This window comes from Notamacropus eugenii, chromosome 5 (assembly GCF_028372415.1).
Source record: "Notamacropus eugenii isolate mMacEug1 chromosome 5, mMacEug1.pri_v2, whole genome shotgun sequence".
In the NCBI taxonomy this organism is placed as follows: domain Eukaryota; kingdom Metazoa; phylum Chordata; class Mammalia; order Diprotodontia; family Macropodidae; genus Notamacropus; species Notamacropus eugenii.
The window spans coordinates 25,407,958-25,427,331 of record NC_092876.1 but is presented as its reverse complement, the minus strand read 5'-3'; the positions used below and the strand labels follow the sequence as shown (position 1 = coordinate 25,427,331).

The 19,374-nt window shown below is 52.7% G+C and overlaps 2 protein-coding genes across 3 annotated transcripts; both read right to left on the bottom strand.

Moving 5' to 3' along the window:
• Positions 1 to 1,455: 1,455 nt before the first annotated feature.
• On the bottom strand, positions 1,456 to 7,909 carry LOC140503688 (testis-expressed protein 101-like). 2 transcript variants are annotated; one of them, XM_072607860.1, is made up of 6 exons: positions 7,893 to 7,909; positions 7,224 to 7,358; positions 5,460 to 5,642; positions 3,983 to 4,165; positions 2,544 to 2,678; positions 1,456 to 1,867 (listed from the first exon to the last, which is right to left on the bottom strand). In XM_072607860.1, the coding sequence occupies exons 2-6, from the start codon at positions 7,282 to 7,284 to the stop codon at positions 1,665 to 1,667; spliced, it is 765 nt and encodes a 254-aa protein (XP_072463961.1). In that variant the 5' UTR covers positions 7,285 to 7,358; positions 7,893 to 7,909; the 3' UTR covers positions 1,456 to 1,664. The 2 variants fall into 2 exon arrangements, with proteins under 2 accessions (XP_072463961.1, XP_072463960.1); XM_072607859.1 differs by lacking the exon at positions 7,893 to 7,909 and adding an exon at positions 7,730 to 7,755.
• A 3,132-nt stretch (positions 7,910 to 11,041) lies between these two features.
• Positions 11,042 to 16,962, bottom strand: LYPD3 (LY6/PLAUR domain containing 3). The gene is made up of 5 exons (XM_072607848.1): positions 16,824 to 16,962; positions 15,954 to 16,085; positions 14,927 to 15,097; positions 12,422 to 12,583; positions 11,042 to 11,749 (listed from the first exon to the last, which is right to left on the bottom strand). Exons 1-5 carry the CDS (start codon positions 16,894 to 16,896, stop codon positions 11,223 to 11,225), a joined length of 1,065 nt encoding a protein of 354 aa, XP_072463949.1. The 5' UTR covers positions 16,897 to 16,962; the 3' UTR covers positions 11,042 to 11,222.
• Between the last annotated feature and the right edge of the window lie 2,412 nt (positions 16,963 to 19,374).

The window sequence follows — 19,374 nt, the reverse complement described above, 5'->3', positions numbered from 1 at the left end:
CTCTGTCTCTCAGACACACACAGAGTCTGCTGTCTTTGCCTTTCCTTGCCGTCCGCCCCCCCCCCCCCCACACACACACACTTTTTAGCTGTGATTCAATCATTCACATAATTTAGCATTCCAGCTTCTGACACAGAAGGGAATGTAAAGGTTATCCAGCCCGACCTTATTTTACCCATGAGAAAGTTCCAGCCCAGAGAGGTCAAATCACTGCCCCAGGCCCCAGGGAGCAGGTCAGATGACAAATGTGGATGGGAGCCCACAGCCTCTGCCCCCGGTCCAGTATGCTCCTCATTAGAACTGGCCTCACTTAATCCTGTCCTTCCTGCCCCTCCATTTCCATCTGAAGCTTATCTTCCTTCCCACCCCCCATAGTAGAGGCCACTTACAAGATTTCCCTTGGCTTCCTGCCTCAGTGACCCAAGCTTGGCTTCTTGCTGGTGTGGCAGCTGGCCTTTCCTCCACAAATTCTTGAAGCACTCTTAAAGGACCCTCATCTTCAAAAAGAACAGTTTAGCCGAGACACTGATTGGAGAAGGGACACCATCTCTTGATTCTTTGGGCCAGTTATGTGTCATTTTCATAGAGAATCTTGGGCGCGTCACTGCAGGCGCTCAGAGGCTATGGATATCTACAGGTGGTCCCACCCAGCCCTTCCAGGAAGACCGACAATGCTGAGCACGCAGGAGTGGTCAGTCAGCAACCCCAGGAGCAGCCCATTGGACATTTCATTATGGAGAGCTGTAGTTGTTAAGGCAAGTTTCTTTATTCCCCACACTGTGCCTGGTGGTAGCTGGATCATCTCCCCAGTCCCCGCCTGAGCTCAGTACCACACCCCAAGCCCCTTCACACTAGCTTTCCTGGAAAGGTGTCCTGATATTTGGCTAGAATTACTAGAGCACTCACTAAGCCAAGCTGAAGGTCCTCCCTGTCCCACCTCCAGTCTAGAAGGGGGACTGGGGGCAACCAGGGAGCACCAGTGATCCACATACAGGAAGCACATTTTGGCCACTGGGGAGCCAGGCTGAGAGCCAAGTGTGGCCGCCCAAGACAATAGGATGGCTTTCTACTGCTTTGTGAGGTGACCAGAGGCCATCTCTTCCCCAAGTCTCTGCCAGTCTCTCCATCAGGAGAGAAGGAATGGGCTTTGTGAGCTAGCAGCCTCTAGCTACATCTCCTGGCCATTTCTCCCAGGGTCTCGGCTTCTCCCTCGGTCAGCAGAGATGCTGGTACTATTGCAGTACCATCCACAGAGCCCCGGAGCCAGGGAGGACTTTAGACATCCATTTTATAAGATGGAAACTGAGGCCCAGGGAAGGAATAGCAGAGCCAGGATTTTAATCTGGGGGGTGGGGGGGAAGATCCTAATTGAAAGGAGAAAATATATGATTAGGAGAGCCCAAGGAAGAACGGAATTATCATTCATGATTAACAAATATTGGCAGCAGACAGCAGTAAGGGAAGAGTCCATTTAAATATTTACTCAATACCTGTGCAGCAGACAGCCTTGTGCTGGGGTTACTGGGACTTTGGGCCCCTCCTGCCCCTGGGATCTCAGGGCCTCCTCTCCTGGCCCCCAGGCAGCACCCTGGGCCCAGGGGGGCTCCTCTCTGCATCCCTTCCTGGGAGCCTCAAAGGGTCATCTGATCTGAGGATGCCTCGGCCTACAGGGTAAGAAGCAATCCCAGCCCGAGGGGCCAGGCCCAGGAGGGCCCAGAGGCACCCCGGCTCCTCGGCCAGAAGAAGCGATGATGGTCCAAACACTTCTCACTCAGGGTGAACGGGCCAATTGTCTCAATGCCAAGGAACAGCTCGCAGTTGGGCACAGTGGAGCAGCCGAGCAAGCCCAAGTGATAGGTGGTGTCTTCTACGAGGGGAAGGGGGAGACCAGAGACAAAGGAGCAGGAGGGGGGCACAGTCATGCACCCTTGTTCAGAGGCCTGTTACACGACCCCACTTCTGCCACTCACCCAACATCTGACTTCGTGGGGCCTTACTTATAACATGGCTGGCTGACCTCCAGGGACCTTTCCAACCCCGGACCTGAGAACCTACTCGTCCCCCTCTACTGGTCTCTGAGGTCCCATGGCTGAAACCCTGCATCTGAATGCTGGCAGCTCACCTGGCTGGGTGGCTCTGAGTCCATTATCTCATGCTCACAACTCCCCAGATGAAGAAGCTGGGCTCTGGAACTCGGGCCCTTCCCACAATCCCACAGCTAGTGAGGCATTAGCTCCATCTACTCCACCAACCTCCCTCTTAAGATCGTAAAACTCAGAACTGGCCAGGGAGGGCCTTGGACACCATCTTGTCCAGTCACCTCATCTTCCAATAGGAAGAGGCAGCATGGGGTCTTTAAGAAGACCAAACCCAGGGTTCTTCCCCCTAGTCCACGCTCCCAGCCATAGGGCTTTAGACCTCCCTGGATTGTCTTGTGAGGATGTTTTCAGTTTCCCTGGTGCACACTCTGAATCACCTCCTTCCTTCCAACACTTGGGATCACCCCCACTCCAAGGGGCCAATGCTTCCCAGCTGGTGCTCACCTCCCTTGATCTGGATAGTTCCATTGTAACACCTCAGGGCCTTCTCATTGCACCGATGGACGTGGACCTTTGTGGGGCACGAGTACAAGGCCAAGCAGGTTGGGCAGCGCAAGGCATGTTCTTGATCTCTAGTGACTGGAGGAAGAAAAGGGGCGTCACTGGGGTGGGCACTGAAGGAGGAATGCCCCTGATGAAGGGAGCCTGGGATCCCAGGGAGACCCACGCTGTGGACGGCCTCTGACCAACCGTCTCCCCTCTTCATATGCCCAGATATTCCAGCAGACCTGCCATCTCATGGGTATGGGCATTCTGTCCAGGGATGGATACCCCACTTTGACTGATATTCCTCTTGCTAAGGTTACCGCCAGGGAACCCCCAACATGCTCCCTACATAGCAAAGACAGAGCCCAGGGCTGCCCATCAGTGATCCCGGGCACTGGCCATGGGCCTTGCATCTCCTTTTGGCATTCATGTATTTCTTGGGTGATGTCTTGCTGCCTCACTGAGTTGTGGATATGACTCTGGGCTCACAAAGTCTACATCAACTTTGGCAGATCCTACTCTTACTGGGATGCTTGGAACACAAACCCAGCTGACTGAGCCTGTTTCCCAAGGGCCAGCCCTGTGAAGGAATGCCTGGCACCTGGCCATGCAGTGAAAGGTTCTTTGGGAAAACTAAGCATCACACAGGGTGACTAATTAGGGATTTAGTGTGAGGGTCTGAATGTGAACCCCATGCCCAGGGCTCTTTGGCAGAGCCTGGGAGACATGCCAGGTGCCTATGTTTTGAATGGCTTGTCTGGGAAGCAATGCTGTGATGGCCCTTGAACAAAGAGTCAGGGGGCCTGGGTGTGAATCTTGACTCTGCCCCTGACTTATTTGTGATTTAGGGGAAGTCCAGCTTTGGAGTCTGGGTCCCCTGTCTATAAAATGAGGGGGTTACCATCAGCTAGAAAGCAATCCCCCAAAAGCAGAAGCATCTGGCTGGTGTCTGGACAATGTGTGCTCTCTACGATAGAGACACAGGAAGTCGGACTAGCTAGCTAGCTTCCCAGGGATAAAATGGAGTTGTTACAGCAACAAGTAGAGACAACATTCTCAAATGAGAATGTTGAGTGAGACATCACTGATGTCGCTCGCTACTGGCTCTGAACAGATGAGGGTGGTAGAGGAGATAAAAGAATTGGGGGCAGGCTGTCTAGGAGATCGGTAGATGGGGTCATGTGGAGCCATAGGCAGGAACAATGGGGACAAAGTACAGGGGAGGGGGGGACACTTGTGGGAAATATAATAAAAGGGTAGACTGAGGTGAGGGGCTACCAGTAAATACCACAGGTGGGGAGAGTATAGAAATTATTGGGAGATCAGGAACTCTAAGCAAAGGGGGAAGGAGCGCTGGGGGATCCCACCAGTGAAAGGCCCCTCAAGGCCCTGGCTACCTAGGTGAGCCTTGGGTCTCAGCACCGGGGCCGTGCTGGTAGAGTTGTTACAGTAGTTGACGTTGCAGTAGCGGATGTAGGAGATGATCATGATTCCTGGGGGACTTGAGTGCTCCGTGACTCCGGAGATCCTGTTTCCTGCTGGCGTGCAGCCCTTACTGCCCACAATCACTGCCTGGGACCCTAGGAAAGGAGGAGCAGATTGGCAGGAGCTGGGACCCCTGAGGAGAGCAAGGGGCTGGGCCCAAGCCTCAGGTCATTTAAGAGATAGAACCCCCTCTGTGTCAGTGCTCATCAACTTCTCCTCCACTTGCCTTGTGGTGGCAGCCCTGTATTAGCCCTCTTTTTACATATCCATAAAAAGACAGCTGATTTTGCACTGGCAAGAAGGCAGGGCACAAGTCGGACAGATGCCCGTAAGATAGCCAAGAATATGGCCCAGCAGGAGGGAGAGCGATGCTCTTGCCTTCTTCCCCTGGCTTTAGAGATCACCCAGTTTTTTGTGAGACAAAAAAGGACCCGAGGAACACAGTGGGCTATCTCATCCCATACTTCAGACTTCTGGTGCCAGAGCCCTTGACACAGGTTTGGGAATATCAGATTCTGACCAAGGATGTTCCTGGAGTTAAATGGAATTTCTTTCCCTTAAGTCAGACAGTTGTCTGGGGTGATGGATTCAGTCAGCTGTGGACAGTGGCAGACCCTTTGTGTGAGGATATGCTGCTGGCCTTAGCTCCCTCCCTGGCTGGGGGAGGTGAGGTTGGGGAGTCAGAGTCCAAGCTCTGCACTCAAAGAGCTATCATCCTGTTCTTGTAGGAAAATGCTTTCCAACCAGTACACATTAGTAGCAGGGAGAACTCAGCAGATGGTAGCAGAGAGCAGCTCAGTGGCCACAACCATGAGCATGGGCAGGGGAGGCTCATGGGAGAAGGGGCAAACTTGCAGGATCAGGAACAGTAGGGGCCTGGGCCAAGTGTGTGCCCCCATATCTGCTCCCACCTCACCCATGTTCTCCACAAGTATGTTTTTTCCCCATGTAGATTTTTCTTTTGTAGGGTGTGATAACCTGTGGGAGCACATATGCTATGTGCACATGGCAGGGGGCCTTTGTCAGGACAATTTTCTATAGCATTTGAGACCCCGTCTTTGGTCTTGAACTAATGACTCCTCTGGCCAGCTAACAGAGGTAATCGAGTGATGGTTTTTGGTGGATGCTGATCCACAGAGTGCTTTCAGTTTTACTGGGAGCCCCATATGTGGGAGGAGCCTAGGGGCAACGTTCAGAGGAAGAGACTAGGGTCTAGAAAGGACAAGTGAATCACAGATTGTAAAAACTGGGAGCACTTTTGGCAATCCTGCAATAAACCCCCTTAACTCCCCTTTTCCGATAAATATGGGGAGAATTCTCTAAAGCAGCCTGATCCAAAGGCACTGCCCTCACGGTGCTCCCTCCTTCTGTCAGCTGTCCTCCGTTTACCTGTCTCCAGCATCAGCAGGGTCTCCTGACACACCTCCCAATTCTCACAGCGCCGGGTGTGCTTCAGGCTGGAGCTCCAAAGCTCGGGCTCCGAATTCAGTTTGCGCCCAAGGTAGAGCATCTCGGTGTGGTAACAGGTGACTGGCGGCAGCAGTGGGAAGACGGGACTGAAGGAGTGGTTCCCTGCGGAGCGGGGAGGGCATGGTTAGCTCCTGACCCGCAGAGCCCCGGGATTCACACGCACACACAGGCACATACACACGCACACACATACATGTACACAGTCCTCTGCGGAGCGGGGAGGGCATGGTCAGCTCCTGACCCCTAGGATTCACACGCACACACATCCGCACACACATGCACACACATGTACAGAGTCCTCTGTGGAGCGGGGAGGGCACGGTCAGAGCCAGACCCCCAGGATTCACACGCACACACGCATGCACACACGCACGCACATACACGCACACACCCGCACACACATGTACAGAGTCCTCTGTGGAGCGGGGAGGGCATGGTCAGCTCCTGGCCCGCAGAGCCCCGGGATTCACACCTACACACACGCACACACATACATGTACACAGTCCTCTGCGGAGCGGGGAGGGCATGGTCAGCACCTGACCCCTAGGATTCACACGCACACGCATACATGTACAAAGTCCTCTGCGGAGCGGGGAGGGCATGGTCAGCTCCTGATCCCCAGGATTCACACGCACACACACACGCACATACCCGCACACACACGCACACACATGTACAGAGTCCTCTGCGGAGCGGGGAGGGCATGGTCAGCACCTGACCCCCAGAGCCCCGGCATTCACACCTACACACACGCACACACATACATGTACACAGTCCTCTGCGGAGCGGGGAGGGCATGGTCAGCACCTGACCCCCAGAGCCCCGGCATTCACACCTACACACACGCACACACATACATGTACACAGTCCTCTGCGGAGCGGGGAGGGCATGGTCAGCACCTGACCCCTAGGATTCACACGCACACGCATACATGTACAAAGTCCTCTGCGGAGCGGGGAGGGCATGGTCAGCTCCTGATCCCCAGGATTCACACGCACACACACACGCACATACCCGCACACGCACACGCATACATGTACAGAGTCCTCTGCGGAGCGGGGAGGGCATGGTCAGCACCTGACCCCCAGAGCCCCGGCATTCACACCTACACACACGCACACACATACATGTACACAGTCCTCTGCGGAGCGGGGAGGGCATGGTCAGCACCTGACCCCCAGAGCCCCGGCATTCACACCTACACACACGCACACACATACATGTACACAGTCCTCTGCGGAGCGGGGAGGGCATGGTCAGCACCTGATCCCCAGGATTCACACGCACACACACACGCACATACACACGCACACACATACATGTACACAGTCCTCTGCGGAGCGGGGAGGGCATGGTCAGCGCCTGACCCCTAGGATTCACACGCACACGCATACATGTACAGAGTCCTCTGCGGAGCGGGGAGGGCATGGTCAGCACCTGACCCCCAGAGCCCCGGCATTCACACCTACACACACGCACACACATACATGTACACAGTCCTCTGCGGAGCGGGGAGGGCATGGTCAGCTCCTGATCCCCAGGATTCACACGCACACACACGCACATACCCGCACACACACGCACATACATGTACAGAGTCCTCTGCGGAGCGGGGAGGGCATGGTCAGCACCTGACCCGCAGAGCCCCGGGATTCACACGCACACACACGCACACACACACCAGTCTGGGCGAGGGAGGCTGCCACGAGGCCGAGGAGCAGCGGGAAGTTGGCACATGCCATGCTGCGGTCTGGACCCTCCTAGACCCAGCGGTTGTCCTGTCTCCGGTGGTCCCTGGCCCCTGGGACCCCGGACTCTGGTGGGAAGAAGAGGGCGGGGAAGTGAGGGGCACACCCCGCACCCCGCTCCCCCAAGCAGCCCCCTTCTGTGTCCTCCCCACGTCATCCCCCCTCCCCAAGAGGCTCCCCGAGGTCTAAGGTCCTAGAGGCGTCTAAGCGCCTCTGGGGGGCAGTTGGAGAAGCCCCCAGCCCCTGCCCTCCCCCACGCCCAAGCCCCTCCCCACAAAGTCTCCCCCCCCCTCCCCGCCCCCAACCCTAGGCCCCGCCTCTACCCACCCCCCAAACGCCAACCTCGCCCCGTCCAATCCTAAGCCCCGCCCCCAAACCACCCCAAATCCTGCCCTTTCCCTCCCATAGCACAGGTCCCGCCTCTTTGCCCCCCGCCCACCTCAGGGCCCACCCCCAAAGGCCCATCCCCTCCTCTAGACCCTCCTCTCCCTCCCCAGCCCCAGCCAAGCCCCGCCTCCTGCCCCTCCTACCCTCCCCCTCCCCAACGGCCCCCTCCCTCGAGCCTGCGAGCAGGGGGCGGGGCCCCTCGGCCACGTTCCCACCCTTCCCCAGATGGTAGTGAGGGGAGGTTGGGGGCTGAACAGTCCGCGCCCCATTGGTCAGCCAGTCTTTACCTTGCTCCCCATTGGTCAGCCGGTCTTTACCGTCCACCCCATTCCCCCGGCGTGCCCCATTGGCCAAAGCCCCGCAGAGGGATGGGTTCCTATTGGCTGCTAGACCCAGGTATTTTCTCCCCCATCTCTCACTGCGGTATCTCCCAAAATGCCAGAGAGGTTCAGAGAGTGGGAGATACCATGATGCAGGAACGGGGGGAGAAATCCGCCTCCCCACATGGAGACTTTACTAAAGGGATTTGAACCCAGGAGCTCAAATCCAGCCCCCTTCCCTTTGCACCTCGTTGATTCCTCAGGGTCCACAACAGCGGCAGCTCTGCCAAGTTTGCAAGACTGCCCCCCTCTTTAGCATCTCTGTGTTCAAGAGGTGGGGGGCTCTTGGCATCCCATTTTGCAGATGGGCAAACTGAGGTTCACAGAGGTTCACTCTGACCTCCCCAAGGTCAACAGCCTTTACAGCCAGAGGCAGCCCCCCAATCCTATCCACGCCCCCATCCTGCCCCTCTGTCCCAGTTCTCCACGTATGCTTTATGGTGTATGGCTCCTCCCGGTTATAAGTGTCTCATTTTATCCCCACAACTGTGGGTTATGGGTGCTATTCAGCTGGGTCCGTGACCCCATGTGGGACTCCCTTGGCAAAGATATTGTGGCAGTTTGCCTTTTCCTTCTCCAGCCCATTTTAAAGATGAGGAAACTGAGGCAAACAGGGTTAAGTCACTTGCCCAGGGTCACAGAGCTACTAAGTGTCTGAGGCCAGATTGGAACTCAGGAAAAATGAGTCTTCCTGACTCCAAACTCAATGCTCTATGCGCTATGGAGCCATCTAACAGCCCTCAGAATATAAGTTGCAAAAGAGGTGTTGACCTATATTGGTAAAAAGAGTTTCCTCATATGGGAGTTTCTATTACATAATCTCACCTGGGACCTCACTGCTACTGGGCAATCCTTTCCCTCTCCCCACAGCAACTCTCTCAAACCTTCTCATTCCTCCTCAAATCTCCCATGCTGTTTCACTTGGTGATCTCATCTGAACTCCCATCAATTCAATTATCATTCTCAGATCTTTTTTTCAGCCCTCACCTCTCTCTGATTTCCTGTCTCACCTCTCCAACTGCTGGTTAGACACTTCATTCTGAATGTCTTATAAACCTCTAAAGCTCAACCCATCCAAAACTGAATTCATCTCTTCTCCCAAAACCCTCCTCTCTTCCTAACTTCTTTGTTTCTGCTGAAGGCACCACCATCTGCTGGTTACCCAGGTTTGAAACCTAGAGGTTCTCCTCCAGTTCTTACTTTCTCTTACTGTCCCCTCCCTCATCTATTTGCCATGTCTGGTTGATATTATCTACTTAACATCCCACCCCACACTTCTCCTTCTTTCCTCTGACACAGACCCCAGCCTGGTGCAGACCCTCACCACCTTACACCTGGATTGTGTAATGGTCCTGGTTGGTCTCCCTGCATGTTCCAGCCCTCCCACTCTGCTATCCATGGGACCTTCCTAAAGTCTGACCATGGCACCTTCCTATTCCAAAAGCTCCAGAGACTTCCTGTTGTCTTCAGGATCAAACACAAAATCCTCAGTTGCATGTTCAAAGGCCTCTCCTACCTTTCCAGTTTGCCCACTCCTCCCAGGCCCCCACCCCTTCAAGTACCAGGTGATTCACCGGCCTGATGGCTACTCCTAGAACAAAACCACACCATCTCAAACTGGGAATTCTCTCCTCCCTCTCCCTGACTTCTGGGCTTCCCTGAATTCTCAGCAAAAATCACCTTCTGCAAGAAGCCTTTCCTGGTCCTCCTTAATGTTAATACCTTCCCTTTGGGATTATCTCTGACCTATCTTGTATAGATCTTGTTTATATAAAATGGTTTTATGTCAATTCCCCCATTAAACCTTGAAAGTAGGGATCATTTTTACCTTTCTTTATATCTCCAGTGTTTAGTCCATACCTGACACACAGTAAGTGCTTTAAAAAGTGCCTGTTGAATGACAATATGAAAATGATGTTTTGCATGACTGCACATGCATATCCTTTATCAAATTGCTTGCCTTCTCAAGGAGGAGGAAGAGGAGAGAGGGGGGAGAGGATTTGGAACTCAAAATAGTAAAAAGAAAAAAATATGAAGGTTTATAATAGCTTTATATGCAATTGGAAAAAAATAAAATATTTAACAAATGTTAAGTGCTTGTTGTCTTCCAAACACTAATGAAATCTTAGGCTGAGTCCCTAGCCTTCTATCTCATAGTATTTCTCAGTGTTTTTTCTCCTGTCTGCCACCTGCTCTCTCCCACTAATAATTTCAGACTACCCTCTTTCCCTTCTCCAGTATCTGCAGTATTTCCCTAACGTAAGAATGCTAACCATGCTGAGGCAGCCAAGGCTTTGAACAAGGAACTAACATCGGGGATGCCTCCACGTCCCTGCGCTGGAGCCCACCTAGAGGAGCAGGCTGGCTCTGGGATAAGGAGCAGGTCTGGACATATTTGCTGGAAGCCTGGTGATAGGGATGAGTCACTAATGGGTACCATGCCAGAGACTACTTTCAAAATGGAGACAGAGAGTTCAGTCCTCTGGGCTGGAGGTCTATTTCTCTTTCTGCCTAGGGAGAGGAGGCACTCCAGGGGCCCTGAGAACACTAAACCCAGGAAGATGAGCAGGGGACCCCCTAGAAATGGGGAGTCTCTTCCAATTGCTATCCACGGATGAAGAGATGGGACAAGGACCCAGCTGAGAGGTGGAGAAACTGCTTCTTGGTCCCTCGGTCATTCCAGAGAGTTGGGAAGTATCTAAAGGAGGGGTGCGCTGGGGAGTCACTCCCATCTACTCAGCTAAATTTTGGTAGGTGATATGAATGCCTAGGTAGGGCTTTGCCCCACTGATGTCTCAACTGCTTCTCCTCCCCATGCTACCTCCCAGTAAATTCTGCCCCCAATTCTGCCTCCCTCCCTCCTAATTCCCAAAGTAGACACCTCCCTGCTACCCTCCCCCACCACTTACATCACATGTAGAGCCCTCCCTCATAGTAATCCCTCGAGCTCTCCAAGCCTAGGAACAAACAGTTTGGACAAGTACTTAAATATAGGGTTATTTTATTTTCAGGACTGAGGAGACCTGCTCAGCCTCGTGGGGCGGAACAAGGAGAGACTGACTTGGGCTGGGACCAGCTCAGCCCAGGAAACAGAAGGGAATTTGTGTTCAGAGAAGGATGTCCCAAGGCCGAAAGGGGAGGGGGATGGAAGGAGGGGGAAGGGGATCACAGGAGGGTCCTAGCAGCAATAGCTCCCAGGAGCAACACCAGTGGAAGACCCAGGGCCCTGTTACTCCCATTAGCTGGGTGTTGGGGACCACCCTTAGAGGGGTACTGCCCCATATTGCTTCGATCGCTATGACCCACAGCCCTTCCTCTGGCCCCTTCCTCCTCCCTGAGCGTCTCCACAGGTTTCTCAGAGTGCGAAGTTGACTCCCTGGCTGGGACCTCAAGGGTGGTGGATGGGACCGGACTTGCGGAGGCTGAGGGGCTGGGAGCTGAAACTCGGGTGGATGCGGATGCAGGGGTCTTTGTCGAGTTTGGGCGGGAGGTAGCTGTGGGTTGTGGAACGGGAAGTACCACCAGAGGAGGGATGCCAGGGGCAAAGTAGGTCTTGTTCCGGAGGTCAGCATTACAGTGGGATCCAGAGCAGCAGGAGCCGCTGAGGGAGAAGCCTGGGCCCGTCACTCCATCTCTGGTACACTCCTCATCTTGGACACAGCCTCGGACGGGCATTGACACTGTCACGTTGGCTAAGGGAAACCAAGGGGTGAGGCAACTGGTTAGTGCAGAACTCCCAGAGGTGTGGAAAGCAGAGCCCTGGGGTGGGGATGGGTTGAGAAGGGTGAATCCCTAGCCCTCCCAGGGCCTTGGTTTCCAACTCTGTATAGTGGCAGCATTGAAAAGATACCATGATTCCCCGGTGTATGGGGATAGAACATGATCAAGCAAAGTGCCCTGCTGCTGCTCTCAGCTGTGTCCAGCTCTTTGTGACCCCTTTTGGGATTTTCATGGCGAGGATACTGAAGTGGTTTGCCATTTTCCCTGGGGGTGAAAGGAAAGGCTCTGAAGTGGTAGGGGGGACACTATTTCCCTGGATGGAGTAGAAGCGAGTTCTCTGTCTCCCATAAAGCTTTGAAGAGGAGGAAAGGAGGTGAGGTAACCTCTTACAGAAATATTTCAGCCCTTCCCCACCACCACCCCAGAACCCCAAGTTGTTACTACCGTTCTTTCCCCCTCAAAACAATTTTTAGTTCATCAGTTGTGTGCAGGTGGTGTCCTTCAACCCACTCAGTCAAACGTAATAAGCCCCTTGAGAGCAGGAATCATTTCATTGTTTGCCTTTGGCCCCCTTGTGTCCAGTACCTAGCTGGGGGATGATACTGTTGGGCTCTTCCTACAAGGACAGCATGCTCCCCACTCACCTGCAGTCAGGGTGACATTCCCATCGAAGCAGCCTTTGTGCACCCGGTCGCCTGCATTGTAACATTGGGCCAGGGGCGCCTTTGTGCCTGTGCATGCCTCTCGGCTCAGCCCAACACAGCTGTAGCACTGGACACCATTTGGCTCATGGGCACTTTCATTCCCTGTGTTGGCGATGGGTGGAAAGATCCATCAGTGAGATTCCCTGTCCCTTATTCCATAGATTTCATGAAGACTTTGCCCCCTCCCTACCTTTCTGGCCCAGCCTTTACTCCTGCTACATCCCTCATAGAGCAGACCCCAGATACTATCAAAACCCATTTGTAAACAACAGCCAGCCAGATATGGGATCCTCCAGCCTTTGTTTGAAGACTTCCATATCCCAAGGGAAGACTTTGGAATCATCTTTGCTTTCATTGACCTAAATTCCATCCCTCTTCAATGGGCACCCATGGTTCCTAGCTCTAGATTAGGGTCAAGTGCACCCCATCAAATGTCTCGTCCAAATATTTGTAAATAGTATTTTATTTTTCCAATTACACGTAAAGACAATTTTTAATGGTCCTTTTTTTATAAGATTTTGAGTTCCAAATTTTTCTCCCTCCTTCCTTCCTGTTCCTCCTCCCTAAGATGGTAAGCAATTTGTTATAGCTTTTATGTGTGCCATTATGTAAAAAATCTTCCAAATATTTTAAAACAGTCCCACGTGCCCCGAGTCTTTTCTCCTCTTGGGTACACAACTTCCTCCTATTTCTTCAACTGATGCTCCTAGGCTCCTCTGGCCTGAATGAGAGCTCCTCCACCTACCTAGTCCCCTTCCTCTGAGGTGGCCCCAGCTTCTCACTGACCTTGGCAAAATGGAGTGCCTAGAACTGAGCCCAGCTGATGGGCTCTAACCAAAGCAGATGATGCAGGGATTGTAGCCTCCCTAGACAATGGATATTGTCTTTCTTAACAAAACCTAAGATTAAATTAGTTTTCTAACTCCTTGACCCTGTTGACCTATATTGAGCTTGTGGTCCACTAAAACTCCCAGATCTTTTTCAGATGAAGTGCCATGTCCCCCTCATCTTGTACTTGAGAAATTTTGGGGTTTTTTTCCCCGTTTGTTGAAGTGTAGGAGCTTACGGTTAGTCTTACTACATCTTTGGGCAGCTAGATGGCTAGGTCTGGAATCAGGAGAGCTCATCTTTGTGAGTTCAAATCTGATCTCAGACACTGGCTATGTGACCCTGGGCAAGTTACTCAATCCTGTTTGCCTCAGTTTCCTCATCTGAAAAATGAGCTGGAGAAGGAAATGGCAAACCATTCCACTATCTCTGCCAAAAAAAAAAAAAAACCCAGATGGGGTCACGAAGAGTCAGACATGACTGAAAAATGACTGAAAAGAATACTATCTTGGGGGAGACAGACTGGCATTATAGATAGAGCATGGGCCTCAAAGTCAGGAAGACTTGGATTCGAGGCCTGCCTCTGACACTCCCTGGATATGTGACCCTGGTTAATTCACTCCTCTTAAGTTGTGGGCACAGATCTACATTGAGGAAAGAAGATACTCACTAGGAGCTCCCCTACACCCTACTCCCCTAGCACATTTTTAAAAATATCATCTTAGAGCTGACTCAATGTTCCATCATGCCACTGTCTTGGGGAATTCAGACATTGTCATCTAGCATCTTAGAATCTCCTTGACCCCCAGCTTTATGTCATTAGTAAGTTTGATGAGTGTACTGTCTATGTCTAACTGCATCGAGTTATTAAACAGCATAGGTCCAGGCACAGATCCCTTGGGCTCTCCACTAGAGACCTCCTCCTTGAGAAGATCTAGCTATCCCACCAATTCTGCACCCACCAAACCATACCACTGCCTGGCCTGAGTGGATCTCTTCATCTTGTCCAGGAAAAAAAAAAAGGAATAAGATTCTTTGTCACACACTTGGAGAAAATTCCAATCAAGTCTACCACCTGCAGTCCCTTGATCTGGCTGTCAGTCTAGCAAACCTGTCAAAAATGAAATTCAGTAAAGTCTGGCATGACCAGGTCTTGTGCTGGCTCTTTGGGATCACTGCTTCCCTTTCTAAAGAGTCAGTAGCCATCCTTTCAATGATACCTTCCAGACTATTGTCAGGAACCAAAAGCTGAGATCATTAGATTATAATTTGTAGACTCTACTATCCTCTACTAAACCTGCTTCACTTTTCACATTCCCACCAACTCAGCCACTCAGTCCCTAACCCCTTCCTCTATTTCTGGGCTCCTTTCCCAGGTGTACTCTTAGACATGAAGGGTAGGATTTAGAGTTGGACTGTATCCTGGAGATCATCTAGTTCAATCTCTTCATTTTACAGGGTGGGGAAACCATGACCCAGGATAAGGAAATGACTTGCCCAAGGTCACACAGCTAGTGAGTGGCAGAGTCAGAATTCAAACCCAGATCCTCTGGTTCCAAATCTAGGGAGCAGGGCTCCTAACCCCCCTCTTGAATTCTGGTGCCCCTCTTGGCTTACCGCTGGGGTTCAGGGGGTGTGAGGTAAGGTTGAGCTGAGCGTTACACAGGTCCTTATCACATTGCTGCAACTGGAGGAAGGCCAGGACCCCATGTAGGTCCAGCCCTCGGTCATTCTTCCCTGCAAGACCTGATCCACAGCCTCGGATGGCCAAAGAGAACTGCCCATGAACTAGAGGGAAGAATCAAGGCACAGGGTGGCTATGAGAAGAGAAGGGCCAGAATAGGGAGGAGTTAAGGAGGAGGACTCAGAGAGGGGGGATCCAGAGGGGGAGGACTCAGAGAGGGAGGATCCAAAGAGAAAGGACCCAAAGGGAAAAGATCCAAAGAGGGAGGACTCATGGGGAGGATCCAGAGGAGGAGGACTCGGGGGGGAGGTCCAGAAGGGGAGGACTCAGAGGTGTGGAGGTGACTTAGAGAGAAGTTTGAGATTGGAGGAATCTTGAAAGGAAGAGCTCATAAATGGGGAGAACTAAAAATTCAGAGCTGAAAGAGGAACACAAAGGGAGCACTCAGTGGGGAGGAATCAGAAAGGGGAGCAGTCAGATGGGGTAAGGTCTGGGGTCTCCCAGTGAGAGGGGAGAGTGGAATTTTGGAGTGTGGCCCACTGGAGTCTCAGGTTGGATGCTCACAGGTCTGGGAGTGGGAAACAGGGTCATGTGATAAAGCTTTAGGGGGATGGGGTCTCAGCCCAAACCTGGGTGAGCCTGAAACACCTGGAAACCTTGCCTTCCCCAGTGAAAGTAGCTGAGTCTAAAAGGAACAGGGGGTGACTCAGAAACCTCTCCCTCCCAACTCCCTAGGGGCTCTGTCCATCTCCAAATCTTAGATTTAGGACCTCCAGGCCCCTGGACCTCTGAGCACTTGTTTACCTCCCTGAGACCCCAGACCAACCCCAATAAAGGAAATGGGCCAGCACAGCGGCTTGGGGTTGTGAGTTTGGGTTTGCCCAATGAACTCTTTCAATGTTATCAGGTCCCACCCACCTTCTACATGCCAAGCCCTCCCTCCTAGGGAGCGTCACTTACTGGTCTCCACAGCCCCCACTGTCTCAGTGCAGACCCCTAGCTCTGCAGGGCAGGTCACCACTTTCATCTTCTCTGGGGAGCATCCTTCATCGGCTTTCTGAATGCAGCTGTAGCATTTAAGAGCAGAGGTACCTGGGGGAGGGTCAAACCCACTGTCAGAACCTTCTTCCTTCCCCCACTGATCTGAGCCCATGATGGAAGAGCCCTTTCTGTGTGAGCTCCTCTCTCCAAGCTAAAAGACCCTTCTGACCAATAGCTCTGACCCCAAGGCTGGAGCTTTTCCCCTGCGATCCTCCCGCTTTGTTCCACAGAAGGAAGACCTTTCCTGGACACTCCTGTCTATGGGTTTTCTCCTCCAGAGCGCGAGAGCCCTGTGGTCCCTGAAGTCTCTTGGTGGTGGGAGATCTTTTTCTGCAGCCTTTTCATTGACTTGGAGCCTTTAAAGCCCCTCTCTCTGGCCTGGAAAAATCTTCCCTGCATTCCTGGATTTGAGAGCCAGGTGGGGGGGCCCACACAGCCCTCTCTGCCCAGAGTGGAAGGGTCCTTTGGCTGGGAAGCTCATGGTCCCAATCTCCCTAAGGCCAGAGAGCCTAATCTCCTAGAGCTAAGCCTTTCTTTGGGGTTCAAAGGCCTCCCTGCCCACAGCCCCCACTCCCTGAAGTGGGAAAACTTCCTTCCCTGTGACCCCCCCACCTCCGTCCTGGGTGCAAAAATCTTCTCCCCTACTCCCCAACCACCTCCTCTCCTGCACTTTGACAATTCTGGACAGAGTTGAGTGGGAAGCCCTTCTGGGCTATTCCCAGATCCTCTTCTGGGGTGCAGGGGCATCTCCCTCCCACCTCAGCCTCCTCATCCCTCCTGCTGGCTCACCTGGCCACAGCAAGGTCAGGAGCAGAGCGGCTATCGCAAGGAACCCCGGGTGACTTCTCCTCTCTGTCTCCATGGCTGCTCTGTCCTGCCTCTTCTGAGTCCCCCAGGGAGTGTCGGCTCTGCACCCCAGCCTGGTCCTCTTACCTGAGCCCTAAGATGAGTAACTGCCCCGAGGGCCTTGCTCTCTCCTCCCCCAGCCCAACCCGACCCAGCCCAGCGTTCACTCTGGGGCGGATCCCCCCTTTTCCTTGCGTCACATCCCCGAAAGAGTCCAGACTTGGCCTCTGACTGCTTCGGAGGGAGATGGGAGAATCCTGACCCAGACAACAGGAGCCCTGCCCTGGGGCAGCTGGTTCTGGGAAGTGACTGGGTGGGGTGGAAGGAGAAGGAGCCAAAGAAGAGACCAAGCCCACCGTTATCCTATCCAGAGCTCTTCAAGGGACATCTGGTCCTCATTTGACAGATGAGGAAACTGAGGCCCAGGGAGGCTAAAGTGATCTGTCTGAGCATTTCTCTCAGCCTAGGTTTCCTTCTCCATAAAATGAGGACAATAACCGCACCCACCTCATAGAATTGTTGTGAAGATTAAATGAGATAACATAATGTACAATCATTTTGCAAACCTTTAAATGCTACATAAATACTAGTTATTCTCCAGAGGGCTAAGGAGACTTCATGAGGTGAGTGTTCTGTATCTCCAGATGTATTTTCTAGACATCTAGACCTAGAATAATTAAATGACTTGCCCAGGGGCCCATCATGGACTTATGGTGAGGGCCAGCCAGGGTTGGAACTCCATGCTCTTGACTTTCTGATCCATTAACACAGGGCTATCTCCCCAAAGGCTGTAACAGGAATCAGCAGGAGAGGAGGCCTTCACAGGCCAGATCAGAGAATGATCAATCATCCCATTGCTGCCCCAGCATCCCAGGATCCTGAATCTCAAGCTGGAGGGGGCTGTCCCTGGACTCCAGTGTGTATGCCAACCCCATGGTTTTAAGCTATAGGGGCCCAAGAAGCAGGAGGGGGAGCGTGGGAGCAGGAGTTTCGAGGGCGGGCCCCAAACCAGAGCTCCCTCCCCAAACTGGCTGGACCGGAGAGACAGGCATCTGGGGAGCAGGGCTGGTGAGGGGTGGCCTCTGTCTGGGCCTGCAGGACCCCTCAGGAGACTGTCTCACCCCAACTCTGCCCACAGAAAGAGACATAGACTGAGAAACCATCTAGTCTAACCGCATCATTTTATACAGGTTTGGAAACTGAGGCCCGGAGAGAAGGGCTCTTCAAGGTTCTTGTGTCACTTTAGTCAAGTCTTTTTCCTTGTGGATTTCAGTTTTCTCCTTTATCAAAGGTCAGATATGGACTAGCCGAGCTCCAAGCATGCTTCCAGGTCTGACCTTCCCTGTTCTGACTTCTCATAGTCTCTGTTCTGTGGTCCCCTCCAGTTCTGTCGTATTGCGTTCTATGTTCTTAGGAGCTTTGAGGGTCTAAAATCCTATGATTCCTAAGACTGAGACCACTATTTCGCATTACAGAGAATACCAGAACGTTCAGAAGCACAGACTAGTTGGACAGTTCTCAATGTGGCTTGTAGGATTTATTATTGTTTCCCAACCTAGTACAAAATGGAGATTCAGGGTTTCACATAAAATCCTCTTTTGTGTTCTGCTTTGTGAATGGAAGAATCCTGGTTTGAAAAAACAAAAAAAAGACTGAGATCCCTGAAAGCAGATGTGGGGATAAACGCTGTTTCCCAGGGACCACACCCTCTGAGCCAGAGGTTAACCCGGGGTCTGCTGATAGATTTTTAGAAAGTCTATGTTATTTGGATGGGAAAAAAATACACCTTTATTCCAGTGTTCTTGGTTTCTTTTGTAAGCTTACACCTGTTACCTTATGCATTTAAAAACAATATTTGGGGAGTTTCTAGGCTTCGCCAGACTCTCAAAGAGGTCCATCCCAGTCCAAGCGTTTAGGAGCCCTCCTCTTGATCCCTTCTGGGGACAAACCTCACCCACGTTCCTAATCCTTTTTATCAGCAGATTTGGTTTTGGGTAGAGTGGAAGGGTGAAGGCTCTAGGGGAGGAGACCATGTGGGCAGAAGGAAGTCCCTGAACGAATCCTGGGGGAGGATCAATGCTTCCTTCCTAAGGGTGGGGCTCGAGGCTTCCGGTGGGTCATAGAAGGAGGGAAGGAGACCTGAGGATTCCTGACTGAGACTAGCTTCTGAGCCCCAGCCCCTCTCCTCAAGCCCACGGGGTGTATCTGCGTGCCATTTCCCTGGGTCCCCCCAAAAAAAGGAAGGCTGGGGAGAGCCAGGATCCTTGGCTTTCCCCAAACATGAAAAAAGGGCAAAGGCTGGGGACTCCTAGGGAGTAAGGACTGGACCTCAGAACCCTACTAGGGTCCCTGGATGAAAACGAGGGCTGGGGGGAAGAGGATGTAGATGGGAAGGGAGGGGGGACTCAATCCTCCTAGGTCCCTGAGGGCAGAGCCGGGGAGGGGGGGCTTGGAGGAGCAGGACGCCCGGGTTGTGTGCAAACAACAGCCACGA

What these genes read in the sequence shown, in the direction of transcription:
- LOC140503688 (XM_072607860.1), bottom strand. Translation starts at nt 7,284, where the DNA reads ATGGCATGTGCCAACTTCCCGCTGCTCCTCGGCCTCGTGGCAGCCTCC. An exon ending in AGCCTCCCTCGCCCAGACTG is followed by an intron (nt 5,643 to 7,223) that starts GTGTGTGTGTGC and finishes CCCGCTCCGCAG; the next exon opens with GGAACCACTCCTTCAGTCCC. An exon ending in CCTGCTGATGCTGGAGACAG is followed by an intron (nt 4,166 to 5,459) that starts GTAAACGGAGGA and finishes CTCCTTTCCTAG; the next exon opens with GGTCCCAGGCAGTGATTGTG.
- LYPD3 (XM_072607848.1), bottom strand. Translation starts at nt 16,896, where the DNA reads ATGGAGACAGAGAGGAGAAGTCACCCGGGGTTCCTTGCGATAGCCGCT. An exon ending in AGTGGGGGCTGTGGAGACCA is followed by an intron (nt 15,098 to 15,953) that starts GTAAGTGACGCT and finishes TCTTCCCTCTAG; the next exon opens with TTCATGGGCAGTTCTCTTTG. An exon ending in ACACCCCCTGAACCCCAGCG is followed by an intron (nt 12,584 to 14,926) that starts GTAAGCCAAGAG and finishes TCGCCAACACAG; the next exon opens with GGAATGAAAGTGCCCATGAG.